General features: G+C 45.5%; 1 protein-coding gene across 3 annotated transcripts in view; it reads right to left on the bottom strand.

The window, feature by feature from the left end:
• The window catches only part of CACNA1A (calcium voltage-gated channel subunit alpha1 A), a 235,705-nt gene that overhangs the window by 92,311 nt on the left and 115,633 nt on the right, over positions 1–27,761 (bottom strand). For all 3 annotated transcript variants that reach the window (XM_061188732.1, XM_061188733.1, XM_061188734.1), the window contains exons 6-10: positions 25,249–25,442; positions 10,269–10,372; positions 9,064–9,179; positions 7,901–7,957; positions 6,551–6,640 (exon numbers count right to left, since the gene is read on the bottom strand). In XM_061188732.1, the coding sequence (XP_061044715.1) occupies positions 6,551–6,640; positions 7,901–7,957; positions 9,064–9,179; positions 10,269–10,372; positions 25,249–25,442 (561 nt within the window). The remainder of the gene's footprint in view (positions 1–6,550; positions 6,641–7,900; positions 7,958–9,063; positions 9,180–10,268; positions 10,373–25,248; positions 25,443–27,761) is intronic.

The following is a 27,761-nucleotide window of genomic DNA, read 5'->3' on the forward strand; positions in this document are numbered from 1 at the left end:
GATAGATTGATTTTACCTTCTAAAATACCTCCTCTTGAAAATCTTCCATTGCATTCATTTGTTTATTGTTCCTCATTGGTTCATTCATTCTTTCATTTATTCATTAGTGTGCTCATTCATTCATTTATTTGTGCATTCATTCATTTGTTCACTCATTGGTATGTCTGTCATTCATTCATTCTTTCATCATTTGTTCATTAGTGCATTCATTAATTCACCAATTTGTTTCTTCATTCATCATTTTTTCACACATTCATTCATCCATCCACCCATCCATTATTCATTTGTTCATCCATCCATCCATCCATTCATTCATTTGTTCATTTATACGTTCATCCATCAAGCACTTCATCAACCTCATCACACCAGCCAGGCATGGGACACAGAAAACATCTCTCAGGATGCCTCTTCCTATTAGCAAAATTCTAAACAGAGGTTGTGAGTTGGCACCCCAGGGGCCATACTGGTTCATCCTGGGTTTGTGAAAGTTAAAATTATTGGTCTACATTTAAAAACTGGGAGATTTTCCATAAAAATATGGATTTCAGCTTCTCATGAATGAAAATAACAGCTGACATTTTTTGAACATTTAGAAGGCACTGCGGGGGATGCATTTTACACAGTAAGCTCCTCATCACAACCTTAGGAAGTAGGGACCATCATTAACACCATTTTACACCCTGAGCAAACAGAGACTGAGGGGAGTCCAGTAACTGGTTAAGAAGTGTTGAGTTAGTTCAGAGCCTGTGCTCTTGGCCACCATGCTGCACTCACTCCTGGAACATGTGGCCGTGAGGAAGGGACCACATTCCTGCCCAGCAGCAGTTGGCCAGGTCCAGTGGCTGGATCCTTCCCTCATGTCCACCACCTGCCTGACCCCACGGGCATTGGGAACCCTAGGGTGGATCTTCACACCCCTTCCCAGTTGGGACATTTCTGGTCCTTATGGCTCCCAAAGATGTGCCCAGACCCACAGGCATCCACAAGGCTTGGCAATCACACCAGGAAGGAGGCCCCTTACCCCAACTCCTGCTGGAGTCACATGGAAACCCAGCTCCATCACCAACCGGTGAGTGACCTTGGGCAGATGACCTCGGACAAGTCACCTTGCATCCTGGGACCCCAGTGCCTTCCACCTCACAGGGCCGTTGGGAGAAATCAATGAGTTAACACCCCCTAGCATGATGCTGGCACATCATGCTTATTGGTAAGATTAAAATCTCTTACTACAACCCTAAGAGCTGAAATCAAGACCTGTTCACATATCAACGCCTGGAGGAAGTCTTTCCTGATCACAGGGCTTGGAGACATATCCCATAATAGGCATCTCACTCATCAGGAATGGAGAGGAAAGTGAATATTAACTAAACACCTACTGCATGCCAGGCCGTGTGCCAGCTCTGTACTGTCTACTCTATTTATTGCATTTCATACTCACTCTGACCCATGCTCCCTTTTTCTATACACTCTTGTCTATACTTTTCCTCTGTGGTCTGGAACTGTAATTGCTGGCAATCCTTAGATTTTAAAAATAATTTTAATAAGCTATTTTATGAAACCCCATATATCTAAGATATCAATTTCAATGTGGAATCGATATAGAAATACATTAAAGAGATATTTTACACTCTTTTTTTTTTTTTTTTGGTACTATGTATTCCAAATCTAATGTGTTAGTATGAAGCACATTTCAGTTCAGATCAGCTACATTCAAGGAGTCAAGAGCCAGAGGCGACCAGTCCTAGTCAGGAATGTTCCACGGTGAGGACAGCAGTATGGCACCACCAAGGCTGAATCTTGGGATTTGGGGCAATTTATATGCTCGTCAAATTCACTGTAAATTGAAATAGGTGCTTCCCAAATTGTGGGTTGAACTGTCCTTCAAAGAGATGTCCCTAACCCCTGGTACCCGTGAATATGACTTTATTTGGAAATAGGGTCTTTGGAGATGACACCAAGTTAAGATGAGGTCAGACTCGATTAGAGTGAGCCCTAAATCCAATGACTGGTATCCTTATAAGAGGAGAAGAGACACGGAGATACACAGGAAAGGACCAAGTGATGACAGAGGCAGAAATTGGAGTGAGGCAAGTAAAAGCCAAAGAGAGCCCAGGATTGCCGACAACACCAGAAGCTAAGAGAAAAGCGTGGGGGCAGATTCTCCCCTAAAGTCTTCAGAGGCAGCACGGCCCTGCCAACATCTTGATCTCTGTTTGGACTTCTGGTTTAACTTTTTTTTATTTTTATAAATTTATTTATTTTATTTATTTATTTTTGGATGGTTTAACTTTTTTATTTTTTATAAATTTATTTATTTTATTTATTTATTTTTGGATGGTTTAACTTTTTTTAATTTTTATAAATTTATTTATTTTATTTATTTATTTTTGGATGGTTTAACTTCTGGCCTCCAGAGCTGTGAGAGAATACACTTCTGTTGTTTTAAGCCACCCAGTTCGTGGTACTTTGTGACAGCAGCCCTAGCAAATGAATACAGCCCACACTGAGCTTATACCCTTAAAACCATCTAAATGGAATCTGATTTTCCTAAAGAACCTGTGTTGTGATGGCAGATTCCATTCATGGCTCAATTTTTCCTAACAATGACTCAAGGTCCATATTTCAGCAGTCAGTTGATCAACTCTACATGAAACTGTTTTGTAATGTGTTTATCAAATGAGCTGACAGCACAGTAGAATCATCAGTTACATAAAGCTGCATTTACTAGGGTACAACATGAGGGCAAATGCCACACAGTTCCTGCCTGACTTTGAAACACATTATTATTATTATTATTTTACATAAATAAATAAAGGTAAAGGCATTTCCTTGTCAGAACCCTGGAATTTCAGAGGTCTCTTTCAGGATTGTTTAGGAAGCCCCTGCTAGCATAGGGGCCCCTTCCTGTGGGTTTTTGATCTATCAGGCAAGGGAGCTGGCTTTAGGTGGGTTTGCCTGTAGCAAACCTGTCCTGGGAGAACAAGCCACTGGCCTGTGTTTTGGACCCATCTACAAAGTTGAAAGTCACCTGCTTTCTTAACAGAGGTGCTGTGGGACAGCGCTGGCACTTATTCAGTGTGACAGCTTTCAACTTCGGTTTCTCGTCTTCCTTTTATCACACATTTATCAAATGCCAGCCTTGAATCTGGGTTCTCCAAGTAGCAAGTTTTCTTATGTCAGCCACAAATTCGAGCCCCGGGGTCTCCCACAGACAAACCCTCTGTGAATCTATCATGGCTTCCTGGATCATCCCCACTCCCCCCTCGTTAGGAGCTGAACCATAACCTCCCACAAATTCATATGTTGAAGTTCTAACCAACCCCCACCCTGCCCCCGGGATCTCAGAATGTGACTGTATTTGGAGAGAGGGCCTTTCAAGAGGTAATTAAATTAAAATGAGATCATTAGGGTGGGCCTTAATCCTCTATGACTGGCGTCCTTATAAGAAGAGATTAGGACACAGACACACATGGAGGAAAGACCACGTGAAGACACAGAGGAAGACAACCATCTATGAACCAAGGAGAAAGGCCACACCAGAAACCAACCCTGCCAACACCTTGACCTTGGACTTCCAGCCTCCAGGACTATGAGAAAGTAAGTTTCTGTTTTAAAAAAATAAGTCACCCAGTCTGTGCTATTTTATTATGGTGACCTCAGTGAACTAATAATACTCTCCCATTGCACGTGAAGCCCAGTTAAAAAATGCCTCCTTCACGAAGCTTTCTTTGCTCTTCCACCAGACAAATTCCTTCCTGCCTTGGATAGCTCTTAGACTCCTTATAATTAGTCTCTGTTGCTTTTAAGTAACTTTAAACTTGCCTAATTACTTTTCTGATTTCAAAAGTAATGCCTGTCACTAATCCATCCATTCCAGGAACATGTCATGGAGAAAGTGAAAATCCTTTGCAATCCCTCCAATTTCCACATCTTTAAGTACCTCTCACACTTCTTAATATTGTTTTCAAAATGGGACCACACATTTTACATTTTGTTGTACAACTTGCTTTTTTTCACCAAAAAATATATTTCAGACATCTTTCCATGCCACAGCAACTCCATTCTTTTTCCTGGCAGCAGAGTATTCAATTGTATATAAATACTATAATTTCTTTAACCATCTCCCTATTTGGGGGCACACGGGTTGTTTCTGGTTTTTACTTTTTTGAATACCAGAAACAGTGCTGCTGAGAAGAGGTTGGTACATAGATCTTTCGCATATGTGAAGAAATGTTTTGAAGCAGAAATTCTAGGTCAAAGAATATAAACATCAATAATTAAATAATGCCAAACCATACATCAGAAACACTGCAACCTACATTCCTGACAACGGCATATGGCTATGCCCATTTCTCCTCATCGTTGCCAACACTGGGTGGTATCACTTTTTCATCTTTTTTAGAAGGACTGATGAAAAATAATATCTCCCTGTTAATTAAGAACAGGTACCCAATCTTATCCATAGAGGAGATCTTGGGTACCCTGTTTTTTTCAGTGCCTGACATTTAATAAATGTGGTATAGACAAAAAATATTTGCCTATCAAAATATAACAAAACAGATTAGAAAAATGGAAGCAACCTAAATGGGAAAAGATGTGGGACAGATGTAATGGATCAAATTCACAGAGCATTGATGGAGCACTCCAATTCCTGAATTTGCTGGAAGGAGAGAAACAGATGTATCCACAAGTGGAAACAGGACTTGTTCATCATTACGAGGAAAAGAGTGTTTTGGCTAGAAATTAAAAATGCAAATGAAAACAAGCTTTAAGGTATCATTACAAACCGACTTATCTGGGAAAGGAAATTAAACGGGTAATAGGCAATGGCCGGTGTGGGAGAATCCGTGAGTGTCTGCATACTTGGCAGGTTTATAAATGGGTTCAATGTTTTTGAAACTCAGAATGGCTCTGTGAATGAGTTGAAAACCTGTTAATATCTTTGATCCTATAATTATCCCCAAGGAAATCCGCCCAAAGGGTGGGAGGAGTCATTGTACGTAAATGTTCCCAGCAGAGCTCCTCGTAAGGGCAAAAATTGGAAACAACTCAAACACCACATAATAAAGCCACGCTGAGCAAACCATAGTGTAGCCACCCTCTGGAGTGTGGGACAGTGACGGAAATCATTTTGAAACTCAGCAGTAAGCTTATAAACTAGGGGTGAATGAAAAAAGCAGAGTATGAAGTAGTTGGTTCCTGGGGATTAGAAACACGCATATATTTTGATTTTTTTTTTTTTTGGCCGCGACTCAAGGCTTGTGGGATCTTAGTTTCCCGACCGGAGATCGAACCCGTGCACCCTGCAGTGGAAGCGCCGAGTCCTAACCACTGCACTGCCAGGGAAGTCCCAGAAACACGTGTATATTTTGAATTCCCTCCATCTCTCATCCTTGCCTCTATGCTCCATATACCCCATCAGCCTTAATGCCTTCTCCCCTCAGAGTCTTGTCTTATTTCCTCTGCCTGGAAGCTCCCCCACCCACTCTTCATAACTGGAATTTTTATTTTTATTTATTTTAATTTTAATTTTGCTGTACTCATGCAGCTTTCGGGATCTTCGTTCCTGCACCAAGGATTGAACCCACACCCTGGGCAGTGAAAGCGCAGAGTCCTAACCACTGGACTGCCAGGGAATTCCCTTCATAATCGGAATTTTTAAAAACCCATTTCAAAAGATAGTAGAGTCTCCTTGGAGAAGATCGAAAGCAACACAGTCTCAATCAAGAGGGGTGAGAAGGAAAGAAGTCAATGTCCTCTCCCACCTCAAACGCTGCCCTTGGAGATAACCAACAGCAACAGCCCGAGCACAGCCTTCTCTCTGCTCTCACTGCCATGGTGAACCCCTACCCACCCGTCAGTTCTCAGTGTCAATGTCACCTCCTCTGAGAAGCCCTCCCTGACCACACTCCACTCTTCCAGAGCAGGCTGAGCGCGGGGCGTCTCCTCTGCAGTGCTGTTATCATTACAGGTTTATTTGTGTAATGACCTGTTTAATATCTATTTTCTGCACTGGATGGCAAGCTCCACATGGGTGGGGATTTGGTCTCTGTCTTGTTCACAATTGGGCACCTAATAAATGTAGCCCCTCAATGAGAACTAGTGAACAATAATAATCTTATTCATAAATAATTAATAAATAATAATATTAGCCAATATCATGGGGACCTTATTCTCTGCCACATGTTGTTCTAAATGCTCAATGTGGATTATTATTATTATTCTTTTGGTCACGCCACGCGGCATGTGGGATCTTAGTTCCCCGACCAGGGATGGAACCTGTGCTCCCTGCAGTGGAAGCACGGAGTCTTAACCACTGGACTGCCAGGGGAGTCCCTATATGTAGATTAGTTTTATTTCTCCTCCCAATAATATGAAAAGACATGCTCTGTTGTTATTCTCATAATCATGTCATCTGCCCCAGGACACACAGGTGGTAAGGAGTAGAATCAAGACCCAAATCTAGCCAGCCTGGTCCCCCAAGCTCTCACACTCCATCTCGAGGGCGATCAGTAATAAACGACTGCCAGGCGGCAGCAGCAAGACTTACCCACGGAGGCAATATCGGCCAGCTGATCCTCAGCCTCCTCGGGGTTGAGCAGGTCTGTCTTGCTTTTCTTTATGGTGGCTCTCCGCAGAGCTCCAACAATGGAAACATGGCAAGAGAAAAAGACGTTACCCTTTTTGCTACAAAAAACGACATCGACTGAGTGTGTCCTGGGGTGCTGGGCGCTCTACCAGGGACTTTCTATGTGTTGTTGGATTTTACCCGCGTGGTGGTCTGGTTTGGTGGAAAGTAAGAGCATGCGCATTTCACAGATGTGGAGACAGAGGCTTAGGGAGGTTACGTGACTTTGCCCAAGGGGTAAAGATGAGAACCAAATCCCGTTCAGTCTGACTCTAAGTCTGGGCTCTCAGCCGTCATTTTCCCTCTAGGAGCCCTAGGATTGGATATGTAGTGACTCCTGTGAAAACAGTGCACCCCTTAACCTTTAGCACACTTGCTAGGCGGGCTGGGACTGTGGAAGCCCTTCCTCGGTATTTAGGTTCTCCACCCTCAAGAGCTCGCCGGGGGACAGTGAGTGCAGGCATATACTTCCAATAAAGTGATTTAGACACCCCCAAGGGTAATCTCTTTCCCTCTCCCCAAAATCCATTTTGTAACCGACTGAGATAGGGCCCCAGCTCCTTTCCTTCCTTCTCACTCCTGGTCTCTCTTCAATCCAAAGTCATTGCTCTGTCTAGACAACTTTCTAACATGTGAGACAACTGTCCTTAATAGTAAGCTGGATTCTTGGTGAAATTTTTTTTTTTTAATTTAATTCATTTTATTTTTGGCTGTGCTGTGTGGTTTGCGGGATCCTAGTTCCCCGACCACAGATTGAACCCGGGCCACTGCAGTGAAAGCGCCAAGTCCTAACCACTGGACTGCCAGGGAATTCCCATTGGTGAAATTATTATTTATTTTACTTAGTGAACACAAATGGGGCTGACCCCGAGCCAGACACTGTTCTATGCATTCTATTTGCAATAATTACTATAATCCTCATAAACAATCAACTAAGGTAGGTATGATTATTATCGTGCCCATTTGACAGATGGGGAAAATGGAGGCACAAAGCAGAAGAAGCTGGGCACGTGGTCAAAGCAGAAAGGGCAGGCAAGAAACGGAAACCCTGTGCCAAGGTCCTGAAATTCCTCAAGGAAGCAGATTCCCACCATTCCCTTTATCTTCCTGAGCCTGACCTGGTCTTGTGCTTGTTCTTGGCATCACCTGGGCACTGAACATCCATTCCCTGGAAGCCCCCTCAGAATGGAGTAGCCTGTCCCCCCAGCCCCGGCTCCTCCTGTGTCCCCTGGGACCCACCCCCACCCCAGGAGCCAGGTTCAGAGCAGTTACCATCAAAGGGATGCCTCTGCTCCCCGTCGGTTTCATCCTCGGCGAGGATCACCTCTTCTGAAGAGGAAGAGCACATAGTTAAGCTCCAATGTCTGGAGGACTCTCCTGGGGATGGGTTCCCTTGGACCAAGAAGGAGAAGGGTCCTCCTGGCCACTCTACTCTCCCCTTGCTGAGTGACAACTCAATCAGCCAGAAATGTGCTGCTCACTTGCTTCTGACTCCCAGCCCCACTTCAACGATGGTCCTAAAGCCAACATCATCCCTACCTCCTTCAAAATAAAAACCGACCTCCTTACCATAGCCTATAAGATCTTGCCTGATTTGGCCCCCGTCACCTCCCTGTCCTCCTTTTCTCCCACTCTCCCCCTCACGCTGCTCCAGCCACACACAGCTTCCTTGCTATGACTCAACTCTACTCCCACCCCTGGGCCTTTGCACTTGCTGTTCCCTCTGCCTGGAAAGCCCTTCCCCTAGACATCCACATGGCTTCCTTTTTCACTTCCTTCAGGTCTCGGCTCAGAGGTCACCTCCTCAGAGAGACCCTCTCTGATCACCCTGCCTTCTCTGACTGTTTTCTGCCCCCTACTCTGTTTATTTTTCCTCTCAGCATTTGGCAACATCCAACATTATATGTATTGGGTTATTTTCTGCTCTCTCACTAGACTATCAGAATCCTGCAGGCAGAGACCAAATCTCAGTGCCTAGAACAGTGCCTGGCACACAGCAAGTGTCCCATAAGTGTTTAAATAGCTGACCAAATAAACATGTACCTACTGTATGTGAGGCACTGCTCTTCTTAGGTGACTTAGCTTGGATTACCTTAGAGACTCCTCAAACAGCCTTATGAGGTAGGTACTGTCATTATCTCTGTTTAACAGGCAGGGAAACTGAGGCACAGGGAGGTGAGGTGCATTGCTAGGAGGTGGCAGAGTTGGGATCTAAACCAATGTCTGATTTTAAAGCTCTTAAGTGTTATGTATGTCATATCCTGGCTTCATCCCGCTGGATCCTTGTTGCTAAAAACTGGAACTACCAGTGCAGATCCTCTTTCTCCTCCCATCATGACCCCTCCCTCATCCATCTCCAAACTGCATGCATGACCCTCTGTGTGCTCCATGGCCTGGGATTTCAATTCCTGAGCCCCAGGATGAAAGGGCCTCACCTGCTTTCGAGATCCACTCCATGTACCCATTGAGTTCTCGTTCAATCTGTTGCTGCCGCCTCAGCTTCAAAAAAGCCCGCCGGTTCTCTACCCGCTCCCTTTCTTTGGCAAACTCCCTGAAGAAGCACAGAAGAGTCAGGTCTGGCTGTTTTAGAAATTTTAGGGAGTCTGTGTGTGTGTATGTTTGGGGATTCAGAATCCCTGGAGGGTAGTGCATTTCAACAAGAGGAATCAGGTCTTCTGAGAGAAGATCAGAATATTACAGGAGTGGGTATTTCTGCCAGCTTCCACATTTCCCAACAACTGCACCCAGTTAGAGAAAAAAAACAAAACCATAAACCATGCCATGCCAACCACTGCTGGCTGCATACCCCATTCTCATTCTCTGTACTCCTGGCTAAAGAATAGTTTCATCCCTCTTTTAAGTTAAGTTAATGACACATGAGCTGAAGATTTCTGCAGCAGCCTCACTTCTGTGATATAGGACTTTTCCAGTTTCCCTTCTTCCTCTTCCTGTTTGGAATGTGAGATGGCTATCTTGTGAGCATGAAGCAGCTATTCTGAGACCATGAAGCATCCATGAGATTGAAAGTCTCCAATAAGGATGTCAGAGTGGAAAGCTAGAAGATGCTGGGGTCCATCATGGCATCATGGAGGTACCAAACCAGTCCCCAGACTTCTTGTAGTGAGAAAAATGAAACTCACTTATGACTAAGCCAGAAAAACAATCTTGGGGGTAGGGGACAATGTGTGTCATGAAAATGCATGGTTGATTGTATGCTACGATTTTATATTTGGAAAATAGGGGAGGGGGGAAACCCAACCAATTGTTTCTTTGAAAAAATGTAAATTAAAGCTCTATAGACTTTTCTTGTGTTTTGGGTTGTGGGCCTGAAAATTTTGAGAAAACCTTCCAAGTGAGAGGTCTAAATTACAAAGAGGCTTCCTGCCCCCTGGGTGGAGGTAGCTCAGTGCCAGCGGCACAGCTTGGTGAGTGAAGGCTGGGCTGGATTTCACCTCCCATGAGTCCCTTCACTGGGTGCCTCCAGCAGTGCACAATTTATGCACCTGTACATGGCTTGCTGATAACTGTCTAATAACCCAAAGCAAGAGAAGAGGCCTATTCTCTGCCTGGAGAATGATGGCCTCTTCCTGGGAAAAAGATGGTGAGGGGGAGTGGGATGGGGGGAGTAGCAGAGACTTACCCAGACAGCACACCCAGCACGAGGTTCAGCATAAAAAAGGAGCCGATGATGATGAGGGGGATGAAGTACAACCAGTTCCAAGTGTTCCCTGAGGCATCATTGCTCTATGGGGGGGTGAGGAAGGAAAGCAGGTGAGCACTGAGTGGGACTCAGGTATGACCTGACAGGTGAAGGAAGGGGGAGCTCTTGTTCTCCTGGGACTCTGTCCTTAAATGTCCTTGGCCTGTGGAGTCCTAGAGCTCTGGTAGCCCAGAGAGGGAAAGAGAGCACAGGATCAACCAGTAGGGGAGACTCCAGAGGTACCACTAGAAGGACAAAGCCCCCTCCTAATCATGTAGTCCTCACAGGACCAGAAACCAGCATGAAACTCAGGAGGACTCCACAGATCAAACTCCAGGAGGAGAAGGAAAAAAAGCTCATTGAAATGTAGAAATGAACCCCCAGTTCCCTCCCTTCTCCCCCAAGCAGTCATGATGGCAGGGTCTGATAATCAGGTTAAATCACCAAGCCAGATGGCAGGGCCGTGAACCTTTTCCTTAAGTGTCTCCCTCCTCTATTGCCTGCAGCCTCAATGTCAACCACAGAAAAATTCCCAGAAATGCCCAGATCAATTTTCAAGGGGAAGAACTCCACAAATAGAACATTCTTCTCTGGGAGAACAGAACACTGTGCCAATAAGTGAGAGGAGGGGAAGAAAATCAAGAATAGAGAAAGAAAGAAAGAAAAAAAACCCCCAGCACTTAAAGAGTACTTATTTGTGCCAGACATTCCTCTAAGCATATTACATACATTGGCTTATTTACTCATTTAATTCCCATGATGTCCCTATGTTATTGTCATGCACTGAGGAAACTAAGGCCCAGAAAGACAAAATTGCCAGCATGAGGTCACAGAGCTAGACAGTGGTGGACATGGGATTTGAACCAGGTGGCCAGGACCCAGAGCCTGTGGACTTAATCTCTGTGCTGGGGAAGCCTTCTGGTGGTTCATCAGCTGTATGGCATCTGAGAATGGGGGCGGGGGGGCCCAAATGTGGCTTTAAAAGCTCACCTTTAAAAGCACTTTCAGTGCTACTGCTGCCCTGCAGAAAGGCTAAAATGAGAACGACTGACACTGGTGCTGTGAATCTGTGGAGGAACTGGAACTGTCGCATGCTGCCAATGGGAGGGTAACATGGTGTATGAGTTTCTTTTGGCTGCTGTAATAAGAAACCACCAAGTGGGTGGTTTAAAACAACAGAAATTTATTGGTTCACAGTTCTGGAGGCTAGAACTCCAAGATCAGGGTAGCAGCAGTGTTGGTTCCTTCCGGAGGCTCTGAGGGAGAATACGCCTCTCCCCTGGTATCTGGGGGTTTGCTGACAATCTTTGGTGGTTCTTTGGCTTGTGGATGCATCACCCTGATTTCTGCCTTCATCAACACATGACTTTCTTCCTGAGTGCATGTCTGTCTCTGTGCCCAAATTTCCCCTTTCTATAGGGACACCAGTCATATTGGATTAGGGCCCATCCTAATGACCTTATCTTAACTAATTACTCCTGCAATGACCCCATTTCCAAATAAAGTCACATTCTGAGGTACTAGGAGTTAGGGCTTCAACATGTGCATTTTGGAAGGGACACAATTCAATCCATAATACATGGTACAACCACTTTGAAAAATGGGTTGGGAATTTCTACTAAAATTAAATCATGCACCTTCACTATGTCATGAACATTCCATTCCTGGGATGTTATCCAACAGAAATGTGAACCTGTGTATGCCAAAGACACATGCAAGAATGTTCATAGTGGTGATCTTCGTAACAGCTCCAAACTGGAAACAAACTGAATCCTTCTCAACAGGAGGGAAGATAAATAAATGGAATATTGTGCAATGAATGACTGCTATCCACCACAAGAAACTTTACAGACTTGGCATCAAGCAAAAGAAGCCAGACAGAAAAGAGCATATACGTAAGATTCCATTCATGCAAAATACAAAAACAGGTAAATGAGTTGATGATGTTTGAGGCCCAGAGGGAGCATCCTTTGGGGAGGGTAGTGACTCTGGAGGGAACAAGAGGGGGACCTTCTGGGGCTGAGAAGGTTCTGTTTCCTGATCTGGGTGCTGGTTACACATGTGTGTTCAGTTTGTAAAAATTCATCAAATGTGATCTGTGAAGTGTCCTGTATGTGTATTTTACTTGAACCAAAAAAAAGTTGTTTTGTTTTTTTTTAAAGAAAGTCAACTTTACCTTAAAAAGCAAGGAAATTCTGACACATGCTACAACATGGATGAACCTTGAGGACATTATGCTAAATGAAATAAGCCAAACACAAAAGGACAAAAACTGTATGATTCCACTTATATGAGGTTCCCAGAGTTGTCAAGTTCACAGAGACAGAAAGTAGAATGGTGGGCAGGGGCTGGGGGAGGGGGATGGAGGGTTAGTGTTTAACAGGGACAGAGTTACAGTTTTGCAAGATGAAAAAGTTCTGGAGATGGATGGTGGTGACAGCTGCACATCAAAGTGAATGCACTTAATGCCAATGAACTGGACAGCTAAAAATGGTTTAGATGGTAAATGTTAGGTTATGTTTATTTTACCACAATAATTAAAAAAAAAGAAAAGAAAACAAACAAACCAAAAAAGCCAACTTCCATGATGGACACAGAGAGGTTCAGGGGACAATGACTATGCCAGTCCCCTGCTCACACCCTTGTTCTAACAGAGTTCCAATACTTTGCTTCTTGAAGGTTCTGGAAGAAAGAAAAGGGTCAGCAGAACAGGGGTGGACAGAAGGCAGGACTGGCTTTGTGCTTCCCCCTCTGATGCTGCTGCTGTGGCTGAGGCCTTTTCGTCACCATTTCTTAGGGCTAACTATAGCCCAGGGAGAGACAGCCTGCACCGGCCAACAGAAGAAAAAAGTCTGGCTATCTCAGGAAGCAGGTTTGGGATGGAGACAGAGCAGTGGGTGGGTGGGGGGAGAGGGGCAGGACTGAACGGGGAGAAATGGCTGAGGCCCTTGGTACCAAGGCAGCCCCTCCACCCCAGGATCTGCCCACACCCCAGCTCCCTGATATGCTTAGAACCACCTGGCCCCATGATGCTGCCCAGCATAAAAGACACTCACAGTGCCAGGTCCTCAGCCTACTTGAGCTCATTTAATCCTCTCACAAAAGGTGGTATGTAATCCTCCCCATCTTCCCGGGTGAGGAAACTAAGGCACATAGAGGTAAAGTCCCATGCCCAAGGTCCCTGTCATGGGCTGCACTGTATCCCCCTAAAAGATATGTTGAGGGACTTCGCTGGAGGCCCAGTGGTTAAGACTCCGTGCTCTCAATGCATGGGGCACAGGTTCAATCCCTGGTCAGGGAACTATGATCCCACATGCTGCATGGCACACCGCCCCCCCCCCCCCAAAAAAAAGATATGTTGAAATCCTAACCTCCAGTACCTTTCAATGTGACCCTATTTGGAAACAGGGTCTTTGCAGCTGCCATCAAGTTAAGAAGAGGTCATGATCGTGGGCCCTAGTCCACTATGACTGGTGTCCTTTTAAGAAGAAGAAATAACAGGTGAAGACAGGGACACACAGGGGAGAGGACAGCCATGTGACAATGGAGGCAGAGACTGGAGGGACACAGCTGCAAGTCAAGGAATGCTGAGGGCTGACAGTCACCACCAGAAGTCAGGAAGAGGCAAGAAAGAATTCTACCCAGAGTCTCAGAGGGAGTATAGCCCTGCTGACACCTTGATTTTGGACTCTGGCCTCCAGAACTGTGAGAGAATACATTTTTGTTGTTTTAAGCCATCCAGTTGTGGTACTTGGTGATGTCAGCCACAGACAAAGAACACAGTAACTGAGCTACTAAATGGCAGAGGTGCCACCTCCCGACCCCATCACTTCCAGGCCCTGCTCTCCTGTCATTCTCCCCCTGGATCACTCCAGCCACATGGCCTTCCTGTAGCTCCTCAAACGCACCAAGTACAGTCCCACCTCAGGGCAGGGCCTTTGCACCTATTGCTTCCTCTGCCTGGAATGCTCTTCCCCCAATTTCCTACATGGCTCCCCTCACCTCCTTCAGATCTCTGCTCAAAGGCCACTTTCTCGGGCAGGGTTTTCCTGATGGCTTTTTACAGTTGCACCTTCATTTCTAGTCTCATTTCCTGCTCTATTTTTCCCTTAGTGCATCTCCTCCTCTATACTTATTTCTCCTGTTCATTGTCTGTCTCCCCACTGTCAATTCCATATGGGGCAGGGACATTGTGCTTTTTTCCCACTGCTATATTCCCTATCACAATGCCAGGCATGCATGCAGTGTCCAATAAATGTTTGTTGAATGACTGAATGAGAGGTGGCTCCCCACACAGCCCACATCCTCCACCCCAAGCTGTGCTCCCTTCTCCCTCCTCTCTCCTTCTTCCTCCCTTGTCTTGCTTTTCCCTCCCTGGGGACTGGGGTTCTGCTGCCTGATTTTAGAGATGCTTGTTCTCTTTCCAATCTAGCCCAGATGACTCAATTCCATGCTGTGGATCCAACAACTCACAGAGAAGAAGCTGGCAGAGGGTTGGATGCAGTTTTTGATTAGTAGGTGGGCTTTCCTGGGGTTTGCTCAGGAGAAAAATGGGAAATATATTTCCCAAGCCGAAAGACTGGAGCTTCCTTGGCCGTTCTGTGATAGCACAGAATGTGGGGGACACAAACCTCCTATCCTGGGTCTTACCTCCTTTGGCAGTTCAGGTTAAGCGTGGGTGTGCTCATGAGTCTGGGTATGGGGAGGAGGGAAATTGCTTGCTTGTCAAAGTCATTAACACCAGAAAGATACACTCGCAAGATCGCCTTGTCTTTCTTCCCAAGGCTCAAAGAGTTCCACTGCCTGAAACTCTGTTCTTCATTAGTGCTGTCACTAAATATTTCCTGAGATACGGCAAGATGGCCCGTCCCTGTCTCCCTGTGGTTGGCTGAGGGCCATATGATGAGTGCTGGCCAATGAGGAGTGAGTGGAAATACCTAAGTCACTTTTGGACCAGAGCATTGAACTGCCAGTGTGGGACCCTCCAGGGCTCTCTTTCCTTTTGGAATACCAACTGGTAATGCTCTAGGTGCTGGTTGCTCCATTAGCTAGGTCCCAAGTGACTCTGCTGAGTATACCTCCCTTCTTCCTCACTGCCAACCTGCACTGGACATGTACCAGAAAAGACATTTGTTGTTAAAATCACAGTGATGTTGGAGAATGTTTGTTACTGCAGCATAACCTAGATTTTCTGACTGATACACCCTGATATTTCCTTGGTTCACTCCTTTATCTCCTTTAGACTTCTCTCAAATATCACTTTCTCATTGACTTTTATATGGCTCTCAGGAGGCAGATGGGGGAAAAGAATGTTTCCTGTATGTCTGACAGAGAAATTAATGTTCAAGATTACAATGAGCTGGTTGTCCTCTGAGCCTCTGCCTGGAGACAGTTTCTCCTAGATCTTGACTTGGTTGATTCCCTCTCATTACTCAGCCTTTCATTCTACTGTGCCCCCTCTCAGAGAAGCCTTCCAGCCAAAAGGGCTTGCCCCTCCTCACAGCACAGACAGAACTCTCATTCACTTCCAAGCATGTTTTGCTTTCTGAATCATTTTGTCAATATATGCATTTGCATTTGAAGTCCATGTGGGCAGATTGTTTAAATAATAACAATGACAGGGAAATGTATTTATCCCAAGTCCCAATGATCAGGCTGTTTCCCTGGGAAACGAAGAGGCAGGTGGGACAACAACGGTCACTTTAGTAGAGCCCGTTTGAGCTGACAAAACACCCCTTGATTCCCAGAATCTCCAGTGGATGGGGAAACTGAGGCAGAGGGAGATGATTTGCCTGGCTCACACAGGGTGCGGATGGCACAGCTGGGGCTAGACCCATCATTCTGGCTTGTATCCGACAGATTTTTTTTTCTACCTCACTCCTTCACTGCACTTACATAGTATTTTCTGTTTATAACAATTGGCCCATGAGAGCCTTAAAGGAGAGGGAAAATACTGATTCACCCCCTCACTGTTGGTACCTAGCATGATGCCTGGCGCTTAGCAAGCGCTCAGTACTCATCAAACAAATGAATGGCTGAGTCCCAGTAAAATCCTTAAGTGCCTTCTGTTTTATGGCTTATTTTCCTCTAATTTTTTGAGCATGGTTCAGTCAGAAAAAGTATAGAAGATATAAAAAAACAACAAACCTCAGCTCAAGAGAACACCCAACTCCCCAGTATAAGGGATAAAAATGGGGTGGATTTGACTGTGAAAGAGCCAAAGCCCCACAGTGGCCATGAGGGAGGTCGTATGTCTGTCCCAGTTTGTACCTGTTATTAAATCATGTGACGCCTGTTAATTATTTTTTGAGTTCTTCTTTCCCCATTCACTCTCAAAATTCTCCTGGTTTGGGCAGCGAATTATATGGTCTTTCTGCCTCTGAGGTCTCCTGTCACCTCCCCTGGCCTCTTCAGCTCCCTTGCTCACCCTCACTCCCTCACTTCCAGCCACATGGGCTGCCTGGCTGCTCCTCACAAATGCCAGAACCACTCCTGCCTCAGGGCCTTTGCACTGGCTGTCCTGTCCACCTGGGTCTCTCTTCCCTGACATACCTACATGGCTCTCCCTCACCTCTTTCAGGTCTTATTAGAAGAACTTCAACCTCTCACCTTGAGGATCCACAACCCCTCTACTGCTTTATTTTTCACCTGAGCTTTCATCACCCTCTTACACAGGAGTTGACAAACCACCACCTATGCGTGCCACCTGTTTTTGTAAATTAAGGTTTATTGGCACACAGCCATGCCCATTCATTATGTATCTCCCCTGTGGCTGCTTTTGTGCTATGAAAGCAGATTGAGTAGTTGTGACAGAGACTGCATGGCCCACAAAGCCTAAAATATTTGAGATTCTGCCACATATATAAAATTTTCTTAATTATTTTGTTGGCTGCCTGCTTCTCCCACCAAAATGTCAACTCCCCCCAAACAGGGATTTTTTTGTCTCTTCCATTTGCTGCATATCCTTGGTGCCTAGAACGTTGCCTGCATGCAGTACACATTCAATGAATGTTTGTTGAATGAATGCGTGATCTAAAGTCCCCCAGATCTGATGCTTTGATGTTGGCCAAAATAAACATCTATGAATTATACAAAGGCTTAGGTCAAAGATCAGTTTCAACCAATAGTGACCATTTGTCAAGGGACTTGCATTTATAATCATCAACTAAGCACAGTTTTACCACTTTCTTAATTGACATTAAGTGAGGAATAGAAATAGAGAGTAGGAGAAACACACAGAGAAAAGCACAGAGAGGTGGGGGAGAGAGAGGAATAAAGAGGCATAGAAAGGAAAGGAGGAGAGAGAAAGAGAGAGAGACAGGAAGAAACAGAGAGAGACAGAAAGACCAAGAATTAAGAGAGACAAAGACAGAGAGGGGAAAAAAAAAGAGAAGGTGAGAGTCATAGAGAGAGGGAGGGAGCGTAACAGTTAGTGCCCAGTGCTGGGTTCAAATCCTGACTTCACTACCCTTGACTAGGGGATCTTGGCAGGTCACTGCATCCCTGTGAGGCTCAGTTTCCTCATCTGGAAGATGGACCTAAAAATATTTCCCCTCATGAGGTTGTTTTATGGATCAGTTGATGATACAAGGAAGATGTAGGGATGCAGCAGGCTCTCAGCGAATGGTGAAAAGTTAACTCAAGATGTACAGGTCCTGCCAGGGCCCCAGACTCTTCCTCTCCCCACCCTGGTAGCAACTAAGAGAGGGCAAGTCCCATCGCCCACACTGCACCCCCAGGCTGCTTTGGCTCATTCGGTGAGAAGCATGTTGGGTATGTCCTCTGTGTGGGGTGGAGGTGATTTCTGATTTTTTTTTTTGTTTTTGAGTCATGCATGCACATATGGTGAGGGAGTCCTTGTGAAATAAGGCTGCCTGTTGCTCAAGCAATACACAGAGCCACCAACTTTTGTCTCCAGCAAATGGCTCCAGTGCAGCCCTCCTGGGCTTCCCCATGCCGCCCCCTTGAGCTCAGAGAGCCAGTCCTCCATCCTGTTTGCCATGGGAGGTAGCAAATAGCAGATTCTGAGGGAACCAGTGTTGAGTCAGAGCTGGATTCCAACCTTAACTCCCTGTGTGTGGCCTTGGCCCTCAGTTTCCTCATCTGTAAAATGGGACTATTTAAGGCTCTACCTTAGAGGGTTACCATCAAGGAGTCACGGGCTGGTGCACAGAGAAACACCCAGAATAGTGCGATACAGAGGAAATAGCTGATAGCCCATTAGGATTCCAGAAGGCTGCCCAGATCCAACGTGGGCCCCAGGAAGGTCCAGGGATGGGCACAGGAGCCCTCTGGGTCCTTCAGAGGTCCAGGACAAGGGTAGAGCTCGGCTATGTTGTCTGAGGTTCATTTTATAGCAGTTAGACATGACTCGGACCACTCTTTTGGCACAGAATTTCAATATACTTGCCTTTGTGGTCTTTGGGCTTGGATAAGCACTCACCCCACTACAAAATCCTAATGTGGGCAGGTCCACCATGCCCAGGGATGCCTCAATGCCCCATCTTCAAGGATCCCTGGTCTTCTAGAGCAGGGTTTCTCCACAGTGGCACTCTTGACATTTTGGATTGGGTAACTTGTGGTGGGGGTTGAGCCAGACACGGACAGCGAGAATTTCAGTTACTTGCTAAGTTATCACCTCCTCGGAGGGTTTTCCTAGCCAAGCAACCACAGAAATCACTGCGAGATTCCCTCAGGCTCAACTGGGGTGGGAATCCTTGGGGAGTCTGTGAATTTGCATGGAAAAAAGTTAATCCTTCACTTCCCCTAATTTCCACCAGAAAGTGGGGCATTTTCTTCCATTATGAGGGGAGGCAGCAAACTGCAACAGTGTGGGCAGAACCGGTGATGCCCCTCACCCACAGAAATCACATGTAGTTCACAGATATCCCACAAAATCTTTTAGCTTCAACACTCCCATGAAATTATGGGGGTTATCTGACTCATTGCCAGGTCCTGTTGGCAATGTGTTATAAACACTAAAACGACGTCACCAATCTGTTTTTAACAATATTTTTATAACAATTTCAGTGCATTTGGCTTCCTTCATCATCTCCAGTCTTTTAATTTATTAGACTTTAAAAATAATTACACTGACAAAGGGGTCTGTGGCTCAACAAGGTTTAAAATTCTTTCAGGTGGATTCTCTTTGCTCCTGATCTTCCATCTTTCTGCCCCAGACTTAGTGAGAGTTTTAAGAAATTCCTCCTTTGAAAATTAACTGCCCTCCTTCCCTCCCGCCCTTCCTCTCTCCCTCCCTCCTTTTCCCTCTCTCAACCCCCCATCTCTCTCCCCCTCCCCCCCAATATCTATTTCTCTGGGTTCAGCTCAGAGCACAGGGAAGAGGAATGCAGAGCTCACAGGCTGGTACTGCCATTTCCTGTCTGGCAACCCCCGGCAACTTTCTCAACCAGACTCTTATTTGTAAAATGGGTGACAGTAATCTCTCCTTCACCAGTTATTTATAGACTTTATTTGGGTTTGCCCCCTTTTCAGGATCCCATCCAGGATCCATCATTTCATTTAGTCCTCACGCCTCCTTAGGTTCCTCTGGTTTGGGTCAGTTTCTCAGTCTTTCCTTGTTTGTCACGACCTTGACAGTCTTGAAGAGAACTGCTCAGATATCCTGCAGAACGCCCTACAATCTGGGTTTGTCTGATGTTTTGCCTACGATTATGGGGTTATGAGTCTTTGAGAAGAAAACCCCGGAGGTGAGGTTCCCTCCTCATCATACCAAATCAAAGATCCTATGATCACACATCCACTGGGATGTCAGAATTTGTCACTTGGTTAAGGTGGTGTCTTCTAGGTTTCTCCACTGTGAAATGATATATGTCCTTTCCTTACGCTATTCTTTAGAAGCAAGTCACTAAGTCCAGCCCATCCTCAAATTGGGGGTGGGGGAAAGATTAAACTCCATTCCTGGAGGGGGACTGTCTATATATATTAAATGGAATTCTTTTGTAAGGAAGATTTGTCTCTTCTTCACTTATTTTGTTTATTTAATAATAAAGCAATAAAATGACCATTTATTATTGTTATGTCAATCAATAAGTCATTTATTTATTTTGACATGAACTCTCTCTGGACAGGTAATATAAGATAAAAACACCCGGCATACGATGGGCACCCAGAAAATGCTCTTTTTCCTGCCCTTCCTCCCCATCTCCTGGTCTACGAGTAACCAAAAATCTTTTTCCTCCTAAACTCTTAGCAAGACAAGTTTAAATGCACTCCCTGCTTATAAAAGTCAATTATGAAACTACTATACATAAAATAGATAAGCAACAAGGATTTACTGTATAGCACAGGGAATTGTATTCAATATTTTGTAATAACCTAAAATGGAATATAATCTGCAAAAGAATAACTGAATTACTATGCTATACATCTGAAACTAACACAATATCGTAAATCAACTATCCTTCAATTTAAAAAAAAAGAGGATAAAAGTAAATTGTGCTCATTGTAGAAAATTTTGACAATATAGAGAAGTATCAAGAAGATAAAGATTCCCAAATCCCACTACCTAAAGGCCATCTTGGCACAGCGGACTGCAGTCTTTTTTCCTTATATTTTCAAAATGACACACTTGAGATTATAAGGTTCTATGGACTGAATTGTGTCCCTTCTCCAACCCAATTCATGTGTTGAAGCCCTAATCCCCGATGTAATGGCATTTGGAGATGGGGCCTTTGGGAGGTGATTAGGGTTACAGGAGGTCATGAGAGTGGGGCCCGTATGATGAGATTAGTGTCCTTGTAAAAGTCACTAATCCCAGAGAGCTTGCTCTCTCTCTCTCTGCCCTTACCATGTGAGGACACAGTGAGAAGGCAGCCGTCTGCAAGCCAAGAAGAGAGCCCTCACCAGAACCGGACCACGCTGGCACCCTGATCTCAGACTTCCAGCCTCCAGAACTGTGAGAAAGTACATTTCTGCTGTCTAACCTGCCCAGTCTATGGTGTTTTGTAATGTCAGCCTGAGCTAAGACATAAGGCTTATCTCACCTTGATTCTATTTTTAAAATCAGTTCCCCCCCCCACTTGTCATTATATGGTGAGCACTTCCCCGCATCCTTAAATATTCTCCCAACAGATGATTTTTAATGACATGATACTCCATCATATGGAGGGACCATACGGTATTTAACCAGTTGCTTCCAGTTTTGTTCTATTTTTACAAATAACGCTGGGGTGCACATCCCGATATAAATCTTCGACAGGGGTGCTGATTAGTTAAGGTTAGGCTTTTTCTAAAAGGCACTTTAACCAGGAAGCCAAGTGGGAAAGAAAGGAGACAAATTGAAAAGGGAAAAACCTGGACGGGGCCCCAGCACACCGTGTAGGCGAGCTGCTGTTCCCTTTGCCAAGAACGCTCTTCCCCCAAACATCTGCCTGGCTCTCTCAGTCTCTGTGGAAATGTCACCTCCTCTGAGGAGCCTTCCCTCATTGCCTGACCTAAACTAGCCCCCACACCCCAACACCTGTCCTTTTATGCTGCTGTTGTCCTCATAGGATGACACAGGTCATGTCACCACGTCCCACATTATGTATTTGCTTAATGTCTATCCTCCACCTTCTGAATAGTTTATTATTTATAATGTTTATTGGTCACATCTGTCTCCCCTACAAGGATGGGGAGTTTTGTCTGTCTTCTTCATTGTGTTGTCCCTGATCACCTGATAATTTCCTGGCACACAGTAGGCACTCAATAAGTAATTATGGAATAAACAAATGGATTTCAATGATACTGAGAAAAGAAATGAGATGTTGGGATCATAAAGCACTGCCCACCCAGGTGGACGACATCCATCTGGCATCTGTGCCTGTGGATTCTAAGATGCTTGGAGCAGGTGCTTCTGGACTCTTCCCATGGATCTCACCTGATAGCGGATGGTGAGGTCATGCCCACGGGCTTGGCTCTAGCACAAGCATAAAGGACAGACAGTCCAGACACTGTGCCTGTCTGTGGCTGGATGGAGCTAAGGGAGTCCTAGGGCAGGCCTGGCAAATGGCAGAGCACAAGGGCAGGACCCAAATGAGTCTGGAAAAGCAATAGCTCTATCCTCGTCAGCAGAAACTCAAAGATGCCACTTAGCCCCTGCCCTTAGCAATGAGTTGTCCTAGTGGTTGTGTTTCAGGCTGGGGGGAGGTTGTCTTAATTTAGGAAGCCCCAGACAAGGGTTCAGGTGCAAGCACTTCATTTGGGAGATGTTATGAATTGAATTATGTCCCCACCACCCCTGCCCCACCAAGATCTGTTGAAGTCCTAACTTCCAGGACCTCAGAATGTGACCTTATTTAGAAATGGGGTTATTGCAGATGTAATTAGTTAAGATGATGTTGTACTGGAGTAGGGTGGGCCCTAAGCCAATACGACCAGTGTCCTTATAAGAAGATGGCCATGTGAAGATGGGGTATTCGAGTGGACAACAGAGAATCTATAAGCCAAAGAATGCCAAGGATTGCTGGCAGCCACCAGAAGCTGGAAGAGGCAAGGAAGTATCCTCCCCGAGAGCCTTTGGAGGGAGCCTGGCCCTGCTGACACCTTCTGGCCTCCATACTGTGAGGTAATAAATGTCTGTTGTTTTAAGCCACCCGGTTTGTGGTACTTTATCACTGCTCTAGGCTCACATCAGGCTCAAATCCCTGCTCCCTGGGTTTCCACCCAAAGCATGACTGTGGGATGTAAGTGCATGGAAAGTTCTAGAAGGCTACTCTGAGTTAGTGGCAGTTACCAGTGGGGTGAGAGTAGCAAATAAAGTGGGACCCAATGGCTCACTCCACTTCTTCAGGTGCTGCTGGAGTTCTCACAATGAAAAATTCATTTACATTTTTAAAAGGAGTGCCCTTTGGGGTGGAAAATTTGGCCTACAAATTTGGACCATGCACTGTTCTAAATGCTTCACATATATTCACCTCCCTCAGTCCTTGTGCCCTGTGAGGTAGGACTGCGCTTCCCCTCATTTTGCACACATGGAAATGGAGGCACAGAGAGCCCAAGTGACTTGTCCAAGGTTGCACAGCAAGGAAGTGGTGGAGTCGGGAGAGGAACCCAAGCAGCCTGATGCCTTACTCTGTTCTCTCAACTGTTTCCCTTGAGTTTGCTTCCCCCAAAGTGATTGAGCTCTAAGCTTCCAGGGCAAATATCCCCTAAGATGATGGTGCTTACAACTATAGAACCCTGTGGAAATTCGTTTCCCTGCTCACACTTCCTCATCCACCCCTGAGCTCATCTCCATTGTCTTCCTATGAACCTCGGACCCTTTTTCTGGATGTCCAACCCCATGATATAACCTGTTTCCATGTTCACACTTTACTTAGCTCCTGTTCTCCACCCCCACTCTCCACCTAAATTCCCTTACCTTCCTGTCTCCCAGCTCTGTTTCACTCCCAGGAGGGTTCATTTCCCTCTGAAGCCTCCTCTTGCAACAGCCTTGTAAAGAAGAAAAACCTAGGGACTTCCCTGGTGGTGCAGTGGTTAAGAATCCGCCTGCCAATGCAGGGGACACGGGTTCGAGCCCTGGTCCGGGAAGATCCCACATGCCGCGGAGCAACTAAGCCCGTGCGCCACAACTACTGAGCCTGCGCTCTAGAGCCCGTGAGCCACAACTACTGAAGCCCGCGCGCCTAGAGCCCGTGCTCCGCAATGAGGGAAGCCTCCGCAATGAGGGAAGCCACCGCAATGAGAAGCCCGCGCACCGCAACGAAGAGTAGCCCCGCTCGCCGCAACCAGAGAAAGCCCGCGTGCAGCAACGAAGACCCAACGCAGCCATAAATAAATAAATAAATAAATAAATAGATAGATAGATAGATAGATAGAATTAAAAAAAAAGAAAAGAAAAAACCTAGAGCCCAAGCAAGCTTTGGCCAATTGGGTGTAACCTTTAGTCCAAGCTCTTTGCAGGTCAGGGCCAAGAAAGAGCCTGAGCATCTCAAACCTGCTGTCTGTTCCTAGAGATGCTGTGCAGGACGGAAGGAGGGGGGGCAGGTAGGAGTGTACATCTTTCTGACCTGAACTTAACATTTTCAAGACCTAGGACAAGAGTACCAACCGAGGCCCACATATATGTGTAAATATTTAAAAGCTACTAAATAAAACATGCTGTATGCGTCTCCTTTACAAACACACCTTCATGAGCACTTGGAAGGTCAGTCTGGAATTTAGAATCTGGATGTCTGCACTGGATTATGGGGTGGGGACAGCCTTCCCTGCCCCTTGACCATGGCCTGCCACCTGGAGGCAGGGGAGGGGGTGCTCCATACACACACCTGCATGGACACACCAACTTGCATGTCCAAACTCCAGCCACATCTGTGCCAACAGCCACCCCAAGGACACCCTTGGCCCTCAGGGGATACAAATGGGTGGTGTAGTCAGAGAACAGACCCATGGAAGAATCTCATGCAAGTCCATGGAATCTGGGCTTAGGGAGGGAATTCTAGGATCTAAGATGACCCAAAATGTGATCTAGAAAGTGGAGTGGTGGTGGCATTAGCTCCTGGTAGACATTTCCTGTCAGCCCCATAGGGAGGGGCATGGCTGGAGGAGGGCCAGTGAGGGCTCCAGTGCAGAGCCCCTTTGCATAGGTGCTCAAGGACATTTCTCTTTCTCTCACCTATGTTGGTTTTTAACTTACACAACCTTTACATATTCAAAAATCTAAAATTATATTTAAAAACTTGTGCAATTAAAAATTATTCAGCATCTGTTTGCCCTCTAGATCTCCATCTCCCGAGGGCCCTTCTCTACTTAAGAGTTCTGAGGACAACACTCCCATATCCTCAAAGGACTGAGCCTCAGGCTGGCTCTCCTGGGGCCGTGTTGAGTTGTCCTTCGGCGGCCTCCCCGGCTCAGGGTCCCTCCACTGCAGCCTCAGGAGTTGGCTGGTCCTGGCTCTCCACAACCCCTTATCACTTACGTTGTAGAGGAGGTCAGTCCACCCTTCCATGGTGATGCACTGGAAAACAGTCAGCACTGCAAATAGGATGTTGTCGAACTGAGTGATCCCATTGTTGGGCCCTTCCCAGTAGGGCTGACATTTGGTCCCATTGGGGCAGGTGCGGGCAGGTTCCTCTGTCCCACACGGAGCTGGAGACTCACCCTGAATGTCATCTGTGAAAGGGAAGGGGAGAAAAATCAGGGGAAAGGGCCAGCGAAACCAGCTCTGAGAAACAGGAGCCAGCGAAGATTCAATGCTGTTGAAGAAAAATGGCTATTAAGATGAATTTATCAGTCTCTTTCCAAAAAAGTCCAGTGTTTGGCTTTGTTGACCTATTCATCGTTTTCCATTTCATTAATTTCTTCTCTAAGCGTTGTTCCTTTTTTGTGCTTTTCCTGAACTTTTGGGATGAATTAATGTTCCTTAAGGCTATAAACTACTCTTTAAGTGCAGCTTTAACTGCATCTCACAAATTCTGTCATGCATTAGTATCATTATTGTTCAAGTAAAATATTTAGCAATTTCCATTATTATTTCCTTCTTTGACTCATGGATAACCAGGAAGCATTAAAAATTTGTCATATATCTACAAAAATAGAATAATATAATGAATTCCCCTGTACCTATCATCAATTTCAACATTTATCACCTCAGGGCTAATCTTGTTTCATCCACATCCCCTCCCCATATTAAAATATTTTGCCTTGCCACTAAAATATTCTTAAAGCACATCTCAGACATCCTACCATTTCATCCACAAATAAGAAGCATGTCTCCTAATTTCCAAAAACTTTGATTTCCAGCTTAATTGCACTGTGGTCAGAGGATATGTTTTGTATTACTCTGTCCTTTGAAATCTGTCGACATGCACTTTAAGGTCCCAAATACAGTCAGTTTTGGTAACTGTGCTGTGTGCATTTTGAGGTGGTTGGGGGCAGTGTTCTCCAGACTTCCATCAGCACAAATTTGTCAATTGGGTTGTGTTATTCTTCTATAGCCTGACTGATTTTTTTTTTCTTGAGATGTACTGGGCTCAGGGAGCTGTTCTGGGGGTGAAGGAGGCCAGTACACACAGTACTCACCCTTAGACACAGTAGCTAAGCTTTCTCCCCAGATAGCAGGAGGCAGATTGTAAAAATGTCACAAGGAAAGAGACACATGTCAATGGATGTCCCTTTTGCTGGAAACCTAAAACAGCTTCCTGGTAAAGTTGGGCTGGGCCATAAAGGTCGGGTCTGAATTCTAAGGTGTTGATGGGGAGACCGAGGAGAGACGCCTTCATGAGAACACGGAGTTAGGGGAGCACAGAATATCCCAGGCTTTTCCCCATTGGACCAGAGCCGCGGATATGAGGGGATTCTATTCAGTGAACGATACTTTTGAAGGTTTTCAGAGAGTGACACTGTCCGACAAGAAATCAAACAGCTGAGTGTGTAAACTCAAGCTCCCACTAAACAAAAATATATCTCAATTGATATATTTATATATAGGCTATATATAGCCTACATACAGGCTTTGCAGCCCATTCTTAACCTCCACTTAGTAAGCAACAGAGTGAAATAAACCAACATAGAATGCATGAATCTTATTGGTCTTTGAAACTCTGGTTAAATAGAAACTCTAGGTCATGCAAAATGACATTTACCATCTCAGAAGGGACACCTACTACTCAAGAAGCAATGACACATCGGCCACTATTTTAAGTTGTGGGAAACCCCTTCCCCACTCACGTCAGATTTGGTACAGGGGCTATTATTTAATGAATACAGATGGGAAGGCAAAATCTTTTAAACTTAAGGCTCAGGGCAAGGGGGAAAATTCCATGGGCTCCTGTAATGAATGAGAACCATTGTCTGTTGGGAAGGTCACCTCTGTCCAAAACCTTCTCCATTTCCACCTTGTGTCCAAGTCTGGCTCAATACCTATCCACCAATGTGCCCCCCCCACCCCCCAGCCTCCGGGTTAGCCCAGTGAACACTGGTCCCTTTCTTTCCTCGGGGCTACAATAGTTCCCGAATGTTCACATTTGGTGAGGAGACAAAAGCAGCATCAACCTGCATTGCTATGGACTAGTTGCAGACAAGGGGTCTTGTTTCCTCAAACTATTTTGGAAGCTCTTAGAAAGCAGGATGCTTCCACTTTTCCTTGGCATTTCTCTGGGTGTTTAGCGCGGTGCTGGGCACACAGGAACCGGGTTCCTGATGATAAGGAGAACCTGTCTGCAAGAGAAAACCTGTCTGTCTTTAGCAGCTTTGCCTAGTGGTGTTCTTGATTGCGACCCACTCCCCACAACCCCCCACCTGCCCCCTCATCACGAAACACTCTGTGGGCTGCTTCTAGAAAAGCAACCATCCAGAGAGTCTGAGGAATTTGATTATAAATATATTTTAAAATTAACCTGCTGCCTGGGTGTCTGTTTATATCTGTCTCTTACTCACATGCCTTATATTTTTAATTGCGAGCTTTTCAGTCATCATCCCTAAATCAAGGCC

The sequence above is a fragment of the Eubalaena glacialis genome, chromosome 4 (genome assembly GCF_028564815.1).
Source record: "Eubalaena glacialis isolate mEubGla1 chromosome 4, mEubGla1.1.hap2.+ XY, whole genome shotgun sequence".
NCBI lineage: Eukaryota > Metazoa > Chordata > Mammalia > Artiodactyla > Balaenidae > Eubalaena > Eubalaena glacialis.